Source organism: Gymnoscopelus microlampas, assembly GCF_963454915.1.
Source record: "Gymnoscopelus microlampas genome assembly, chromosome: 18".
Classification (NCBI taxonomy): Eukaryota; Metazoa; Chordata; class Actinopteri; order Myctophiformes; family Myctophidae; genus Gymnoscopelus; species Gymnoscopelus microlampas.
Window position 1 is genome coordinate 27,897,097 of NC_139955.1, and position 20,000 is coordinate 27,917,096.

At 42.3% G+C, this 20,000-nt stretch overlaps 1 protein-coding gene across 1 annotated transcript in view; it reads left to right on the plus strand.

Moving 5' to 3' along the window:
• ppp3cb (protein phosphatase 3, catalytic subunit, beta isozyme) overlaps window positions 1-20,000 on the plus strand; it is a gene marked incomplete at both ends in the record, with an annotated part of 41,882 nt that overhangs the window by 10,912 nt on the left and 10,970 nt on the right. Inside the window, 3 exons of the mRNA XM_084041231.1 lie at window positions 13,109-13,309; window positions 17,023-17,147; window positions 19,941-20,000. The exon at window positions 19,941-20,000 is cut by the window's right edge and continues 52 nt beyond it. Of these exons, the coding sequence (XP_083897357.1) occupies window positions 13,109-13,309; window positions 17,023-17,147; window positions 19,941-20,000 (386 nt within the window). The remainder of the gene's footprint in view (window positions 1-13,108; window positions 13,310-17,022; window positions 17,148-19,940) is intronic.

A 20,000-nucleotide genomic window follows, 5' to 3' on the forward strand; every position in this document is an offset into this window, starting at 1 on the left:
GATTAGCTTTGTACAGGAAGGAAAACAACTGAGGAAATAATTACTATAAGAGTACTATTACTTGGTAAAGTGCCAGAACACGTTTACAGATCAGTTCTTTGACTGGTATTGACTCAGAACTGTAATTTGTTTTCTAATTTGCTTGCTTTTCCTAATCCCTAGCTTCTCCTAGTTGACCTATGGGCATCAACATGCCCTCTTGCCAAAGATACTATTACCAGTCTAAGACCTGATCTGGTGTTGGGGCCTCAGCAGGCTATGACCACTGTGTCATGAGAAGATGCAATAGATGAAGTACAGTATATGAAAGGTTATTAGTTACACTGAAATAGCAGGCAAACATGCATGGCATGTATACATGGCTGGTTGCTGCTTAGAGATTACATCAGGACAAAAACGTTCAGAAACAAACAAAGAGAGTAACAATTGAATCAGGTTTTCAAAACAAAAGCCACCGTAAGATGTCACAGTTCGTAAGTCCATCTCATAACTAAAAGCAGTATTATCATACGATAACTCAATAGAAAATCGTCATATACGGTCCATGGCTCTTTTTCCACAGTGACGACTCTGATAGAGTTTCTGAACTGATAACAGTGCTGACTGATAGTACTGCTATTCAATTCAGCAGGGTAAGGCTTTCACCCTAGTTCTTCATTTTTGGTAGAATATGATTTCTGAACTGTGGAACAGTGTCACCCTCCATTATGGTTGAGACTAAATCTTAATCTTAAAAACGCTATTTATTAATTTTCTTCTAAACGTTTGTATTATATTATGTCGCTTATAAAGACTCATTTTAAGAGAAAATGAAGCCTTGTGGGGGAGTGGGGCATCACATAGCTGTGATGCCCCACTCCCCTATATGGAGTTATGGGAGTGTGCTCTGCTCGTGCTGTTCCTTCTAGGTGAACAGGGTGGGGCAGTCTATCTACTAATGGCTCATTGGAGAGCACCTGGGCCCGGTGCCTCCAGAAGTATATAAATGCCAGCCTATGATCAATTTGAGTTGAGATCCAGAGGACTGCCGTCCTCTTCAGCTGCTCCCCATGCGTCTGTTTTGTTCTATTTGATTAGTCTTTCCATCCATACACCCTGCACTATACCATGTTCCACTCATCCACACCTACACCACTGATTTACTGACTCCACACCTCATTGTCTCCTTTATTGTTATGATGTCCTTGTACTTCAGTTATCTCTCAGTTCAGTTGCTTATGTTAGTTTATTAGTTAATAAATATCTTTGTTACACTTTCCATTGGTCTCCCTCCCCTATTTGTCGTGGCAAGAGCCAGCCATGACAAATGGGCGCTCGTCCAAAAGTGAGTATTGTTTAATTTAAAGTTACAGTCTTGTTTACGCGCACCTACCGCGTTTTGTGTTAAAAGCCGGTCTGGTGGAAGCAATTGGGGTTTTCCCTGTGACGTCTTTGTGTAGTTAGGCCAATCAGACGCGTGGGTTTGGTGGCCTTGGCTCGGGATTCCCTTTTTGGGCTATGATGACACGGACATTAAACTTTTTGTCAGGACGTGCGTGTTTTCATTTGTTTAATGTTTCGTTACAGTTAAATGGTATTTTTTGATTCCCCGTCATTTGTTTTTCACTTGTAACACTGGAGATTGGAAATGCCATCAAATGGGGGTCCATGGCCTCATGCATATATCAAACTGGGGATCTTTGAAATTAAAATGGTTGAGAATCACTGCCGTAAACATTCTCTGTTATGGATATAACATGAAAACGTTTGAGAACCACTGACCTACATGCATGTTTATAAAGCAACCATTATGTCCACTCCCAACAACTCACCATTTGAGAAGTAGTTCAGCGCCACAACAAATGGATCGTCCGCCTCTTTCTTTCTCCTTTCTATTTCTGCAATTCGACTGCTTCTGTTCATTGTTTTGGAGATGGATGCATTGCTGCTGCTTGACGTTGTTGAATTAGAAGAATCGTGTGGCGTTGACACATTCAACGCCTCTGCCATGGCTAATGTTTACGAGTAACTATCATAGGTAACTGTTACTAACTACACAACCGTGCCATTCAACGATGAACGATTTGAAACGGTGCTTGAATCTCCCCCTTTATTATAGGAAGGGGTGGTCCCCCTCCAGTGTTGCCAGAGTTTGTGAAAGAAATAAGCAACTAGGTCTAGAAAAACAAGACCAAAAGAAGCAACTAGGGCACTTTAAACCTATGTACTTACATTGAAAATACGTCAGGCCAGATCCTGGTAGTTGCTCATACTTTGGACGTTTTGCACTAGTCTCATGTGGTCTGTGGTCAAGCACCGCAATGGTAGAGCTTGACAGGGTGCAAATGTACTCTTTGCCAAAGATGATACACTTGGTTACATAACTGTTAAAATGCCTAAGCAGCAATTCAGACCACATGAACAGAGCTAAGTTAAAGATGAAGAACTCTCACATCAGATTAGCTTTGTACAGGAAGGAAAACAACTGAGGAGATAATTACTATAAGAGCTACAGTACTATTACTTGGTAAAGTGCCAGAACATGTTTCCAGATCAGTTCTTTGACTGGCATTGACTCAGAACTGTGATTTGTTTTCTAATTTGCTTGCTTTTCCCAATCCCTAGCTTCTCCTAGTTGACCTATGGGCATCAACATGCCCTCTTGCCAGAGATACTACTACCAGTCTAAGACCTGATCTGGTTTTGGGGCCTCAGCAGGCTATGACCACTGTGTCATGAGAAGATGCAATAGATGAAGTATATGAAAGGTTATTAGTTATACTGAAATAGCAGGCAAACATGCATGGCATGTATACATGGCTGATTGCTGCTTAGAGATTAGGACAGATTTCCCGTATTCTTTTTTTTCGTTGAAGCATGGAGTTAATTGAATATGGAATATAGGTTATTTGACACACTGGTACTAGGATTGAGTATTCATGTAGGAGTTTCTGCTGTTTGTCCCATGTGAGGCATAGCCACGTTCGTTTTTAAACTTTTGTGGGTTTTTTTTTTCTTGTATTGTTTTGGTAGTGTTGGGGTGAACGCGGTAGAAGCAATTGTCTCGGGGGCACGGTACGTGGCTGACAACGGGATTATTAACTGGTTGCGTTGTCCCCAGCGTATATTTGGTGCATAAATACCCCCGCAACTAACCCCATGAAGAGATAGGGGTGAGTTAGAGAAGATTGACTTAGGCAGTTAGGGGACGCTCCTGAGTACTTAATCAAAGTGTATTTCAGTGTGTTAGTTAACTTATGTCCATTGTATTCAAGTGATTTTGATAATGGCTCAATTTTTTTGTGGCTCCATCTGAGACATTGTTAGATGGATGGACAAAGGAGCAAATCTATGAGATTGCAGAACACTATAAAATAGACATTGGGGATAAGAGACGCAAACCGGAGACTTGAAAAGCAATATTGATAGTTAACCTAAAGGATTTGGATGTTGTTTTTTAAATCTGCTGTTCTGAAAGTATACATACGAGATGGTGCCGGAGGGTTACCGTCAGCGATTTAGGAATGGCAGAAAGGAAGATGGACAGTCATATTTAGAGTTTTCACGGGAAGTAGTGATCAACTTTAACCGTTGGCGTATGGCTGCAGGTGGGAACACCTGTGAAGGCTTGTGTGATTTGATGCTGTTGGAGCAGTTCATAAATGCCATTCCAGCTCAGCAACGTATATTACCGAACAGCCGGTTAAAACTGTGGCAGAAGCAGCCGCTTTGTCAGACCAGAACGTGTTGACGCACCGAGACTGGGTACCGCGGTTGGCGGTGGAGCTAACACAGCAGACGGCGTCTGGGCTTAACTCCTCCCCTAAGGGCTGAAGTACCTCCCTTTGGGGCATCTGAGGAGCACCCTGGACACCAAACTCTCCTTCTGCAGCTGAGTGGGGAGAGCAACGGGAAGGAAACAGGAAGTACAGAATGAGGGTGAAAGTTCACGTCCTCCACCGGCGTGGCCATGTTAGAGGGGGAGGTGACCAGATATGGCAACGGAGAGCTCCGTCTCTCCCACCTGCCCTCCGGGGCTGCTCGGGGGAGAATGGTGCCTCTGTTGTCCCTGTGGTCAGATCAACCCCTGAGGCCTACAGTTTACGGTACCACATGGGCAACAGCTCACCATATGAATATCTGGACATATACCAGTGAAGCAGACAGCGGTGATGGATCCTGAGTGCTCATAAACGGTCTGCAGTAAATTGTAATTGTTCTCCATGTCAAAGATGTGAATCAGTGTGATCAACTCCTCTACAAACTGGAGGTCCAAGATTCTGATGTTTCCGCTGCAGTCTCCAGCAGCCAGATATTTCCCATCAGGACTCGCCGCCATCACCCTCACTCCCACCTTCCCTTCAGTCCTTGCTGTTGCCATTGCTCCATCCTCTGTCTGGAGGTGCTGGATGTCTTCAACATACACCACTCTCAGCAGATCCCTGCTGTACATCAGATTAATTTAACAGAGTATCTTTTGTTTTGAGCAAACGTGTTTAGCCTACTTAGTGATAAAATACACTCATTGGAGTAAGAAGCACTTAAAACTAGAAGTTGTTGTGACTGACTGAACATCAATCTGCTGCCAGCCTGCATTGGTCAGAGGCTGGACTGGAGTTTGGAGCCAAGAACAGAGACAAGCTACATGGCCTGAGGTGGAACATTTTAATGTTCTACCCTGTCTCAAAGTCCTGTGATATCTGAGAGGTGTGGAAGACTGCAAGGCAGAGGTAAGAAAGACTCGCTGTGTTTTCTTTTCTTCCAAATTGGTAAAAACATTAATCCCAAGTGTTGTTTGGTGCTAGCTAATGTTGCTATGTAAGGCATGCATTTAATATGAATTTACATGAGTGGGTAATTAGTTTTACGCTAAAATAGCCGATATACAAGCTCACGATAGCGGGCGCTTGTATATCGGCTATTTTCAGCATGCTACACTGTCACACGTATAATTGAAGCTTAACTTTATGTGGTTCACATTTTAATTCACTTAAAAGTTTAGCATTTTCCTCTACATTCTTGTTCGTACCTTTGAAAGAGCATTTATGTACCCCGAGTGGCAACATTGTACCTTGTTCTGTGTACCTCTAGAAGAGCAATTATGTACCCCAATTGGCAACATTGTACCTTGTTCTGTGTACCTCTAAAAGAGCATACATGGAGTGGAAGTATAAAGTAGCATAACATGGAATTACAAGTAAAATAATGAATACTAATAATATGTTATATTAATGCTAGCCGACTAATGGTCATTATTTATATTTCCTGATTGGCATTCCACATATTGATCATGAGCACAGGAGTAGGATTTTTCAATGGCATAAAAAAACATGCAGAGTTGTGCACAAAATTGTTGTGAAATTGTAACGCATGTTCCTTGTATGCAGAGCACAGATGTAGCCATGCACAGAAAGGCGGTGGCACTACCAAGACCTGCAGACCTGCTCTGAAGCATCAAGGAAAACGCATACCTGCCATTCAGGTATATGTTCCTCATGGATGTACTGTTCTGAACTTGCACACTATTTCTGCCTGCATTTTATAGTTTTATTTTATTTGTAGGTAAATAGGTAGGAGTGACTTGATATTGGGTCTGATTTTATTTGTATTCCTTACAGAAACACAAGGTTGCACCAACTTACTGTATACAAACAGCTGTTCAAGGATAAAGCCTGCTTCACACTGGAATTCATTCAAAGGTAACTTTATGCTTGAAGAAGAACCTTGATAATTTCCAATCCTTTACCATGATGTGTGAGCGAAGTTCATACCATTGTAGATCTGCCTCCTTGTATAATAATGATAAACATATTGGAAGTAGTTCTGCAGTAGGATAAAGTGAGCATTTGGGTGAATTAACTGCTAACTTTATAGGATTTGGGTTTGAGCATAAGTCATGTGCATAAAAAAGGACCATTCCTCTTAATGTTTTGCTTTCTGTTTTAAGATTTAGGAACAAACCTTCACTACTTATAATTGTTCTTTGTTCCCCGCCAGATTGTCATGTTGCTGCATTCCAGCCATCAGTTCCTCATGGATACTTGCTGCTTTAGACCTGCCATCAGTTCCTCATGGATACTTGCTGATTTAGACCTCCTGCCTGTTTTTTTTTGTTTTTTTTTACTTTTGATATCAATCTGCTTGCTCCTTAACAGACTTGTTTGCCTTTCTGTGAGTTTTTCTACCTCTAGAGTGTACCTCCACCATCTTTTGCCAACTTTATTTTTTATGGGACATTGTCTTTGATGCAAGTGTGCAAAGAAGAAAATGCTTTATTTTGGATGTGCACTTTTAGACATGTAAATATATTCTATTGATTTTTATATACTACAGTGAATGAATAACTTGTTGGAGGGTGTGACCTCATGTTTAACAGTTTTAATAAATGTTTTATTGCAGATATGACTGGGTTGTATTTAGTGGTTGAAGAAGATCTAAAGCAATGTTGATGGATTTTGGATTGAAACTCAAAATAGTGATGTGAAAAAACAAAATTAACTGCAAATACATTCTACAACAAAATTAAAGGGACATTTCGCCCCTGGAAGAAAATGACCCAATGGTAATGAAGTTTAGGACTCAATTATTATTATTTTTGTGTATGATCTGTGTTTTGAGATATCTAGTAATCTTCTAACATCTCGTGACGTTATTTACGTCACGAGATGTTATGTCATTCCTTTTCCGCACTACATGTTGTCTCGACGCGTCTCACACAGACCAGCTCCAAAGACCGCCCCAATGGGGTGTCCCCACACAGTCACTCCCATTAGCTGCGCCCCCCGTTGCAGAGTGAGACTTTACTTTACCTGAGTTATCTTCTGATAGTTGTACTTGAATGTTGACATGAAATAATAATCCTGTGTAGTGTTTCATAAGCGCAAGCGTGAAAAAAAAAAGACAGCGTGGAGAAGCAGCGCTGGTAAACAAACCGTCGCGAAAGGCTAGGATAAAAATACCAAGGATTCGACAGTGATGTCACTACTATGCGACACGGAAGTAGAACTGCATGAAGATAGCAAGGATTTGACAGTGATATGACATCACTAACGAATCCTTGGACATATATGTAACTAGATGAACATGTGCTAGGTTCACGTTCTTCAGTCAGTGTTGCCAGATATTGTGAGAGAAATAAGCAACCAGGTCTAAGAAAACAAACCCAAAAGAGGATAACTAGGCCAACTTTACCTAGACATGTACATGGGATATTATATATTTGAAAATTGCCGATCTACAAGCTCACAACGCTTCGCTACCCATTGTGAGCTTGTAGATCTGCTATTTACAAAACAATCTTGAGGGGGAAAAAGTGCAAAATGTGGAATATTTTTGACAAATATCTGTTAGGGGCTCCCTGGCACAAATTATAATTTCAGATGGGGGACTGTGGAAAAATACATGAACATGTTTGAGAACCACTGGTTTAAACAACAATCAAAACATTTGGAAACGAGCCCAAATATCAACTACATTTTAGAAAGAAGCCGCTTATAATAAGCAGACATGGCAACACTGCCATGCTGTTTGAATGTTGTCGTTGGAGATCACACCCACATAGAATCTCCCCTGCCACAAGGAGGGGCAGTAAACCAAAGCATTATGGTCATTGTAGTAATGCAGCAGTCCAGTCAAACCGTAGTCAAACACACAGATTTCATTATTTTTCTGGCCATAGGGTGCAAATTTTAAATTGTGCTACTGTTATCTACTACAAATACTATTACCATTGAGTGATTGCAGTTTCTTCCAGGGGTGAAATGCTCCTTTAAGTATTAATGGCTATTTACTGGCAACTAGATCTGCCAAGTAACTTCTGTAATTTTACAGGATAATGTAAACTAGATTTCAATTAATTGTTTTTACAACTTGCTGTAATTTATATTCTGAAACAATAAGGTTTCCATTAAGGGTACAGAAATATTCTTTCAGAGGTATGAACAAGAAGGTACAATGTTGCCACTCGGGGTACAGAAATGCTATTTTAGAGGTAGCCTACACAGAACAATAAGGTACAATGTTGCCACTCGGGGTACAGAAATGCTATTTTAGAGGTACACAGAACAATAAGGTACAATGTTGCCACTTGGGGTACATAAGTGCTCTTTCAGAGGTACGAACAAGAAGGTACAGTGTTGACACTAGGGGTACAGAAATGCTCTTTCAGAGGTACAAACAATAAGGTACAAAAATGTACCAATTTTAAAGGTTCTGTACTCTACTAGGGTACTGTAGGGACGACAAAGCCTTTGTACCTTTTAAGGTACATAACTGCCCTTTGATTTCTCTGTGTGTAGCTGTCCCTAACATGCTAATCTCTCAAGAACAGATTCTGCTCTGCGTTTGAATCTGTCGGTAGCCGTGTTGACAACCCATGCTGTAGTGATTACAACCACTTGGCCTACATGCACCCCCTACAGAACAGAGTTCCACATGTCTTGCATCCTCAGATTCCCCTATGTCCTATATGCTGTCTCCATCTCAGCTGTCCTCCTAATGTATGTGATGAATTGAATCACTATAGTGATTGTCAAAATCTGATAAATGATCGCATCAACCCAACTCTTGCTCAACTCTCTCCCGGTATTTCCTCTTTACATTTGATCCAATCACATGTTCATGTGTCAGCTTCAAGACCGTAATGTTGGTCCTATAGATCTCCTACCTCCACTCCCTAAATGCCAAGTATAGTTTCCCAACTATAGTCTCCTCTCCCCAAGCTCAGCTCCTCTCCACTTGTTCTCATACCTGCCCTACTTTCACGCTGCTCTCACAATTGCAGTTTCACAGCTTCTCTCTCACACTGTACAGTATATCGTTGCATCCTACAGAGAACAGCGTGGGGGTCCTTTAAATCTTTAACCATGCTGACCTGGGCCTGTTTTCTTTCACCCCATCTTCATATTGCCCTTGAAATGCCCTCTTCAACCATTGTTGTCCTGATGAATGCCTCTGTGCCACAATTCCTTTTCAAGGCTTGTTCTGTGCCTTCTGTTCTGTGAACCTGAGTCGTGCAAACTTCTGAAAGTATTAATACAGAAGCCGATCCTAGCACTCTGCACACCCTGTTATTATGAATCGATGAGAAACCACCCTGACTCACCTTCAGGTAGAGATGTACCGATTTTTTCCCTTCCCGAATACCGATTCTGATACCCATAACTTGCGTTTCGGTCGATACAGAGTACCGATCTGATAACAGTGAGTATGTTAAAATCTAGGACAGTGGTCCAGGGACCCTCAGGGTTCCTTGAGGGGATTCCAAATGGACACTTACTGTAACTCTGAGAGTGTACAACGGGTCCATTTGGTTCCATTTGTACACTCTCAGAGTTATGGGGGTCTTTGAAATGTAAACGTTTGAAAACGACTGCTGTAGGAATAAATAGAAATGAAATTAATAATTGTTAAAGTGCAGCTACTAGTTAGTAAAATAATAATTCAAATAGTATAAAACAGTAGTGCAACATCAAGTGAGGCATTCAAAATGCTAAATAATTGATTACTGTAAATTACATAATTATCATCATGTGATAAATTCTGTGCCATCGGATTGGCATATATACTGGCATTCTCACTGATTACCGATACCAGCATTTTAGGTAGTATCGTCAGCTTTTCCGATACTGGTATTGATATCGGAACAACTCCACCTTCAGGGTGGAGGCTGGTCATATAGGTTAGTGGTTCTCAAACATATTAATTTCAAGGAAACCTAAAATGATATGTATTTGACTGCAGACCCCCATCTCAAAAATATTTTATGCTAGGGATTTAAAAAAAATACCAGATCTACAAGCTCATAGCGTGGCACTCGGTGCTGCGCTATGACCTTGTCTGCTATTTTTGAATAGCCAAAGTATAAAATATCACATTCATATGTTTCACTTAGGTTATTTGGTTATGAGTTGTGTTTGCTTTGCCTTTCTAATTGTGTGTTTCTATTTGGTTCCTAGGACTTGGGGAGCAGAGTGATGCAGGTCATCAGGCTAATTGGCGTGCACCTGGGCCCGGGTGCTCACGCCCCTATAAAAAGCCTGCTCCCCAGTCCTTTGGCAGATCCCTGACTTCTGCAACTTCCCTACCTGCAGTCCTTCCAACAGTTGTTAATACATACAACACTCGCACCCCCACTACTCCATCCACTCATCCATACACGCATTACATTACTGACTACTGATTTCCACACTTCATCTGTTTAATTCTAGTTTGTTTGATTTGGGTTTTGATCATTAATAAATACTAAGTATACTTTTTACACTGCGTCTCCCTTGTTTTTGCTATGTTCCCTGGTTCCCCTAGGCCAGGGTCATAAAAAAAAAATATATATATATATATATATATAAATAATATCTGTATCTAAAATGTCAAACAAGTTTATTAATTTGATTTTAATTTATGCTACTTCTGTGATGGACTATAAATTGATAAGCATCCCTCTGCTTCCTTGTGTTTTAGCTCCCCGCCCCACAAATATTGCAGCTAAGTTAGCAAGTTCCAATTATAATGAGGTTCTTCTATCTATAAAGTCTGTTCATTTGCAGTGTGTACTAGTACTACAGCCCTTTTGGTGTCCTCTAAACAAATTACATAAGAGAGTCTTACAGGATTATGGAATTTCAAAAAAATGTCAGTAAAAGGTTCAGATGGCCCATTAACATTAGAGCAGTCTGAGGATCAGGTGGAACTGCATGGTTCTCTGGTAAAAACCAAAGCTAATGCTACATGAATGTTCTACTCTAGGCACACCACGGACATAGTGTGTTTGGTAAAACAGTCTTCTCTGTTAGAGCCTCCCATCACTGGAATAGACTCCCTACCGAAGTAAGGGAGACCACCGACTATTGGACCTTCAAATTCAACCTTAAGAGATGGCTTAAAGCAAACCAAATTTGTAATCATGGGTAATTATCACTTATCAGTTCTATTTGTCATATTTTACTGTATTGTTCTGTCTCCTGTAATATGTGTACTTGTCTTGAATGGAAAATATGTCTGTTTTTGTATGGATAGTTATCACCACTTTTTAACAGCCTGCTCAGGGACTACAGATGAAAATGAGCTTTTGGCTAACTCTCGCTCATTTACATGGATGTGGAAACTGACGTGTTGATTAATGTGCACGGTCCCTGGTAAATAAATAAATACATTAAATAAACACTAATTTAGGATGATTTTGCTAAATTTTATAATTATGAAAGTAAAACGTCTTCCTTTTACAACAACACGTTCAATAGGGCTGATTATATCGCCCTGATATTTTAGCATCCATAACTTGTTTCACTTGGCTATCCTTTCAACATAAAACCAACAATGTGAATATCCCACGTAAGGAAATAAATCCTGAATATTAATTTAATTCGCAGTTACAGTAAAAGAACACTCAGGATTTTACTGTGTAGAGTGATCAGCACCACGCTAAGCATCATACTGTACACAGTGTCTGAAGAGAATGGCCAGTTAGAACGGATAGAAACAAGAAGGAACAGAGGAGAGAAACAGAGAAATGGTGGGAAAAAGAGACAAGGAACAGCGGTGTGTGTTTGTGATGGGGGGTAGACAAGGGGACAGAAAGAGAAAGAGGGAGATAGTAAGAGAAAGAGGGGGATAGAAAGACGGATCGAGAGGGAGAGAGCAATGGAGGGATGGAGGGGGAGGAAGACAGACAGAAGGAGAAAGAGAGACAGTGAGAGAAGAAGAGAAGGAAAGACTGATCAAGAGGAGAGAGCGGGGTAGAGATGGAGACAGAGAGAGAGAAGGAGAGAGTTGGGGGGGGGGGGGGTTAGAGAGGGAGACAGAGAGACAAGCCCTAGTTTTCAGAGTGTAATCTAGGCCATTATCTGTGTTAGCACTGATGGGGCTTCAACAGACTCTGTGGATCCTGCACAACAATACCTTTTTGTGTGTGTGTGTGTGTGTGTGTGTGTGTGTGTGTGTGTGTGTGTGTGTGTGTGTGTGTGTGTGTGCTTTACAGTAAGTGCATCCGTGAGTGTGTGTTCACACGCACATGCAATCATGCGTATTAACGGCATTGTGTGGTGCATTTTGTGCGCATGCGCCAGTGCACCTCTGCCTTTTGTTTTTGTCTCAGAATTTGCGCCAGGGTTTGTTGAACGTGTGTGTGTGTGTGTGTGTGTGTGTGTGTGTGTGTGTGTGTGTGTGTGTGTGTGTGTGTGTGTGTGTGTGTGTGTGCGTGTGAGCCTCCTCACGTGCAGCTGTGCGCTCTTGCTGTATCACTCCCGTCGTCAGTCAACCCCCCTCTCCAGCAGCACCCCGGGGGCCTTCATTATGTAAGAAAGACATTACTGCAGAGCAGAGGCGGAGAGGCAGAGAGACACTACTGCAGAACAGAAGCAGCTAGGGACACAGAGAGGCAGGCAGGCCCCTGATAATAACTCTGGCAGCCCCCTTGCCTCTGTTCAACCTGCCGGTTTCCATAACACCCAGACAGAATACACACAAGCATGCATGCACACACACACACACACACACACACACACACACACACACACACACACACACACACACACACACACACACACACACACACACACACACACACACACACACACACACACACACACACACACACACACACACACACACACACACACACCCCTGCACATACAAATGCATGCACACAGAGGTGAGTTCAGGATAATGGTGATGATTGAGCATTTCTGATAATTATAGGCAGGCTTGTTGAAGAAAATGGGAAATATCAATTAATGTGCTAATTATAATAAATCTCTCTCTCTCTCTCTCTCTCTCTCTCTCTCTCTGTCTCACACTCCCTTCCTTTCCACCCACTGCCTACCATTCCTGACGTAATCCGTCTCCTTTTCCCCTCCTCTTCTTTTACACTTAAATTCTTCCTGTCCAACATATATCCATCTATGCATTTCTCTGTTCCCAATCCAATTCCATCCTCTCCGGAAACCCTCTAACTCCACTAATCCCTCCCCCATTTCTCCTACCTGCCCCCCTCCATCTCTCTTCACCATTACCTTCTGCTGTCTGTCTCTCTTTCCATCCCTCACGCTCTCTGTTTTGTCATCTTTTCTCACCTGACCCCTCCATCAACTATCACCACTTGGCCTCTGTCCATCAACCCCATCCCTCCCCGCAGCGGTCCCCTTCCCCCTGGCCCACCGGCTGTCCATGAAGGAGGTGTTTGATGCAGAAGGCCGGCCGCGGGTGGACCTGCTCAAAGCCCACCTCACCAAGGAGGGCCGTTTGGAGGAAGCAGTGGCACTGCGCATCATCGACGAGGGGGCCGCCATTCTGCGTCAGGAACGCACCATGCTGGACATCGAGGCTCCCGTCACGGGTATGATAGCAGCCTTCATGGAGGGGATGGGGTTGGGATGGCTGTAGGATGGGGTGAGGTGAGGTGGGATGGGATGGGATGAGTTGGGGTGGGGTGGATAGGATTTGGGGGGATGGTATGGGGTGAGGTGAGATGGGATGGGATGAGTTGGGGTGGGGTGGATAGGGATTGGGGGGATGGTATGGGGTGAGGTGGGATGGGATTGGGGGGGATGGTATGGGGCAGGGGTGGGCAACTTTGATGATGCAGAGGGCCACTATATTTCCACACTCACTGCAGAGGGCCACATTGCATATACTGTCGGGCAATTCTATGTCACAGAAAAATAGCAAAAATAGCAGATCTACAAGCTCAAAACGCATCACAGTGCGATGCAAAGCTTGTAGATCTGCTATTTTTGCTATTTTTGAATTGGAATTCAGATTTTTGTTTTGCTATTTTTTAAGTGGAATCCTGAAAAATATATTTTTTATTTAATTTCAAATGCATTTAGTTATAGTTATGTTAACTTTATGAACTTAAATACAAATACATTGGACATAAAAAAGACGTAATTAAAGCGGGTCATGTTTGCAATTGTAAACAGCTGAAATCAATAATATATCAGTATTCCGAAATTAACCTGTGGGCCGCATTAAGTGAAGGTGGGGGCCGCATGTGGCCCCCGGGCCGCCAGTTGCCCATGTATGGTATGGGGTGAGGTGGTATGGTATTGGGGGGATGGTATGGAGTGAGGTGGGATGGGGCGAGATGAGGTGGGCCAGGAGTAGGGTGATGTAGCAGGGAGTGTAATGAGAAATATTGAAAGAAATCTCTACGTGAATGGAGAGTGGAAGCAGACCCTATAGGGGGTGTTTACCACCCATGCAAAAATAGGTCGCATGTGCATACAATACAGTACATGTGCTCGATCACACATTGAAGGTCTAAACACAGAGCCACTCAGCATGCTGAGACAGCGACAAAAGCAGACAGAGAAAGCAAGGTTGGGATTGGAGGCTAGATGTATTCATTCAATTAATTAATAAACGTGTCTGACAATACAATAATATGAACTGTTGTTCGGTTGCACTTCACTGAGAGAATCAATTGGCAGTTATGCACCTCACAATAGCAAGCGCTGCCTTTTGCTCATATCAGCATGCATTCCTTTCCCAGGGAGATGGGATGAACTGTAGAGAGAGGGCTCAGGGTCGGAGGCCGGAGTGTGTGTGTTTACTGTTTGTGTTTTATGTTGTTCATTATGTGTGTGTGTGTGTGTGTGTGTGTGTGTGTGTGTGTGTGTGTGTGTGTGTGTGTGTGTGTGTGTGTGTGTGTGTGTGTGTGTGTGTGTGTGTGTGTGTGTGTGTGTGTGTGCGTGTGTGTGTGTAATATGCTGAACATGTAGTCTGTCCATGTGCATACTCACAAGTATGTGTTTGTTTGTATGTGTGTGGGTGGAAGTGCGCATGTATGTAGGTATGCGTGTGCATGTGTACATGCAAATACCAGCAGAGATCATTTAGCGTGGGCGCACTTCCCAGTTCCCACCCAGTGAGAGAATCATTCAGATCACAAAGGTGCAGACAGACACACACACACACACACACACACACACACACACACACACACACACACACACACACACACACACACACACACACACACACACACACACACACACACACACACACACACACACACACACACGCACAGACAGTAAGTGAGACATTCAAACAGACAGAGAGACAGGCCAACATAAGCAGCTTAGTGCTGGGGTTCTCAGACCTTTTTAGGTTAGAGAACCCCACAGAGAGCTGTGCAAAACGTCATATGAGATTATTTTTTTTGTGATGTGACTTCAAACTGGACAGTGACTGGGAGGTTGCCAGTCAAAGTTTACCTTAATGTAATTTCATCTGACACTAATGTACATTCAGTGGTAGATGGAGTCTGAAATAGGAGTAACAGGTGGTGAGTAGAATTTAAGGGTAGTATTTACAGTAAAGTGACTGCAGTAATGGCAGTAAAGAGTTAATTAGCGAAAAAGAAAAACAGATCAAATACAATCTTATAATAAATACACAAACGCCATATAGCCTGAAGTGCACAATAACAAAATACACTGAAATACAAAATTGAGATATCTTATCAGAGCAGCCCAACACCTGTTTGATTGATACTCCCTGGTGTACGCAAAAAGAGTATATTATGTTTTCACTCCTGTCCGTCTGTGTTCTGTGAATAGCTAATCTCCGGCGCCGTTGGACTGATCAGCATGAAACTTTGCATGCACACTCCCGGAAAGAACCTCCACCAGGAGGCAAATTTTTGCAATACACAAATAATATAATTATAAACCTCACACAAATGGGTACACATTAACTCTATAGAAACATGTGCTCCGAGGAGCACACTTTTCTAGTTATTAATATTATTATGGGGGCACAGGGGCGCAGTTGGTAGCGCTGTCGCCTCGCAGCTAGAAGGTCCTGGGTTCGATTCCCGCTGGGGACTCTGTGGGCGCTGGGGGCGTGTTCTCTTCTCCGCGTCATCAGTGCCCATACCCGAGGTGGGGTTGGCAAAAGGGCCTTTCTTTGTGGAGTTTGCATGTTCTCCCCGTGTCCCCTAGGGTAGGTAGTACCCACACAAAAAAACATGCAGTAATCCTGGTCTCTATACTGCCTCCCCCTGGTCAGCCGGGGCACCTAATGGAGGGTAAAGGAATTGGTTGGAATAACGTGTTCGTGCTACGTCCTACCGGGGAAACTCCTCCCTGTCAGGTGATAAGAAGCGGTCTGCTAACTTCTCATGTGTTGAAGGAAGCATGAGACACAGTCTTGTGCACCATTTAGTATTCTCTCAATTTTAACCACTTTAAACCTGGTGTCACTTCCGAAAGCAGTAAGCACTGCTATGAATTATTAATATACTGCATGGTCAATACTATACAGTAAACATAATACGTTTAACCAGTCAGCACAATAGATAGTTAGGTGTAAGTACCTTTCACAATGGTATGACTGCTTCACTTGACCAGCCCAGGTGGTAGTTTCCAACTGCAAACTTGATTTTAGGGAAATATTTTATTATTTTGGAGAATAGTTCAACAAATGATCCATAGACCCTCATCTAGGTACCCATGCACCTTACCAGAATGTACCGCCCGGTGCTGCCTAAAGGTAAAATCCTGTTTCAAAATAATATAGCATAATATATAACCTATGGAGAGCAATTCCTTTCTGTGAAAAGATTTGGCCTGATGAAGACTGTTGAAACACTGTAAATGAAAATAAATATTTGGGAGAATTATGAGCAGTGTGTGAAGGGGTTTAGGTTTAGTTTCTGTACAAATCCAGCACATGCAAAATGCAGTTTTGGCAATGTGCATACAGGTACTGTAGCGGTCTACAACATTTTGCATGCACTTTCTCCTTTGTCCTATGGAACTATATTTCAGTGGTTTTCCTTTGAGCCCCCCACATGTGCACGCATACTTTAAGCCTACTTTTTTTATGCCATGCACTTTAAGATTTGTTTCAAATGTTAAGTGCATTACAAATAAAATGTATTATTATTATCATTATCATTATCATTATTATTATTATTATTACTTACAATGAATACAACCCCCAGGTTGGGAAACACTGCTATATAATTGACAGTATGATGAACAGTATCCATGATGCCATTGTGTTGATGAAGCCTTCCATTGTTCTATTCTGTGTCCTCAGTATGTGGAGACATCCATGGCCAGTTCTTTGACCTGATGAAGTTATTTGAAGTAGGAGGCTCTCCTGCCAATACACGCTACCTCTTCCTAGGGGACTACGTGGACAGAGGTTACTTCAGTATTGAGGTTAGAACTCACCTACTACACGGTTTACAATAAAGTGGCCTGTGTGTGTGTGTGTGTGTGTGTGTGTGTGTGTGTGTGTGTGTGTGTGTGTGTGTGTGTGTGTGTGTGTGTGTGTGTGTGTGTGTGTGTGTGTGTGTGTGTGTGTGTGTGTGTGTGTGTGTGTGTGTGTGTGTGTGTGTGTGTGTGTGTGTGTGTGTGTGTGTGTGTGTGTGTGTGTGCGTGCGCGCGCGCACGCACGCATCAATACATCAGATAACAGGAGTATTGCACAACGAGTGTGGCGTGTATATCGATCCCGACTTGCATGGCCGCCTGGCCCCGAGTAGGCTGGTGCCCAAAGGGCACCGGTCTAGCATACCCGCTTCTTTCAACTAAGAAACATAGCAAAAATCAAGTCATTTTTAATAGTTCCCGACTTAGAAAAGGTCATTCATGCCTTCATCACATCACATTTAGATTATTGTAATGCAATTTACACTGGCCTAACCCAGAAATCCATTTCCCGTCTGCTACTAGTCCAGAATGCCGCCGCCAGGCTTCTGACTAACACCAGGAAGCGGGACCACATAATCGCTGTCCTGGCTACTCTTCGATTTTATTAACTTTCCTGTCCCCCTATGACCCTCCCTGTGCCCTATGGTCCTCAGATAGGGCTCTCCTAGAGGTCCCCAAAACTCACCTTGCAACCAAGGGAGAACGAGCCTTCTTCGTTCGAGCTCCTACAATCTGGAATGTCCAACTTAAGTCTATTCGACAAGCGGATACTATCCTATCCTTTAAATTTGAAAACATGTATGTTCAGAAAAGCATTCATGTAAAGCATCCGTCCATGTTATATATTCTCCCTTTTCCTTTCTTAAACAGCTTAATCCGCCTCTTTTCTTGTTGAATTTCTGAATCAGCCTTTTGGTTTTAAAGTACAATTTGTCTGTGCAGCACTTTATAACTTCTGTTTAGAAAGGTGCTATATAAATAAAGTTATTATTATTATCATATTATCATAAAACAACTATAAACAGTCGTCTTTTAGAGCCCCAATCAGCCCAAGGCGCTAGGGTTTTATAAGTTCTGACTTATATTTAGCACCAATGTTAAAGCAAAGCACATAGCACATACTACGTAAGAACATTGATCTGAGAATCCTAGGTTCTTGTTAGCATGCAGTCTTAAGTTTGTGGATCAAATATACTTGTATTGAGCACACAAGAGACAGAGAGGGGGGTGCTTAATTTATACTTCATTACTTTCAAAGCCAAAAATAGCAGATCTACAAGCTCACAACGCGTCATCAGTGTGAGTGAGCAACAGAGTATAAATCAGGCTTGAGGTAGAGCACTGCTTTTTTCCCACTCATTTCAGCTGAAAATGCATGGAGTTATTCAGTGCTAGCTCAGGCTGATCAATACAAGAACATGTTGTACCCTGCACCATAGGCCTCTGAGCCGCTAGAACACTATGGGACGTGTTGCACCGGGTGCACATTCTGTAAATGACACCACTAGTGTGGAATTCTGGAGGGTGGAGAGAAGGAAGCCATATTTAGGCCACCTTCCTATAACACACCAAGGACACACAGACATTGGACTAGATGTAGAGCAAGAAGTCTACTACTGTATCAAGGTGAGAGAACACCTTGTATACCATAGGAAACACTCTCTAGTAACATAGTACAAATGAACACACAGTAATATCCTCACTACTATTTACTGTGTAAGCCACCCCGACCAGTTGACAAATACAAATGAATCCTCTATCCCTTGAAGGGCTCAGAAAGGGCAATAATAATTGTAGTATGTTGTGCTCAACAATAACATACTATCTTATTGAAAATGTTATACTCTTCACAGGCACACAGTAATACAATAAGGCTACCAGAAATGAATCTCATATGCTCAGGAGGAAGGCGCTGTGCAGAAAGCACTCAGCTCCACGTGGGATGACATGCAGTATGCGTACAGATTTCAAGGCCAAATAATAAAAAGCAGTACAAAACAGCAATAGGCCTTGGGCTGGATGAGTACTGCCGTGCAAGGAGGGTTTTCATCAATGGAAGCACATACTGTAGTCATCAAAGCTTAAGTTTTCAAACTGATCACAGAAGAATAAAAACTGAAATGGGATTTCATCCTGACCATAAAACAACTGGTTGTCTATTAGTAGTATAGCCTTGTTAAAATAGCTGTATTAGTTCTAGTAGTAGCAACAGTATAATAGTAGTAGTAGCAGCAGCAGCATTTAAATATAGGTTGTTTATATTTTGGAATGAATAAGTAGGCTACCTTTTACACATTTACCTAGTGACAGTAATGTAGTGGTGAGTAGAGCTTTATTTGGCTTCATTTTCTCATTATCTCAAAACATACTTCGGTTGAAGACGAGTCAGAAAGTTATGCCAAAATAATACTTTTGGAGTATTACTTCATAATTATTGAAATAACAGCCGGGCAAGATGTTGTTTCTGAAATTAGGGGAATTAGGTTATTATTGTTTCCTTTAAGGCCTTTGCACACAGGGTGCGATTAGTCAATCAGTTTTTACCGCATGCGAAAAAACGCACAAATCGAACTGGGTTCGATTGAAAAAAAAACGCATTGCGGCATCGCATCGCCGCACGGGGTGTGCATGAGGTCATTGAGAACCATGTGTTTAAAAAATGATATTGTCCGTTTTTTCCGTGCGGAAAATCGCACCCTGTCTGCAAAGGCCTTTACACTTTGCTTACATCCCTGTTTAGTGATGTCCTTTGTGGTTAACACTTTTCCTATGTTCATCTCTGCCCTGTCCTGGCTGCAGTGTGTGTTGTACCTGTGGTCACTGAAGATCCTCTACCCAAAGACTCTCTTTCTTCTACGG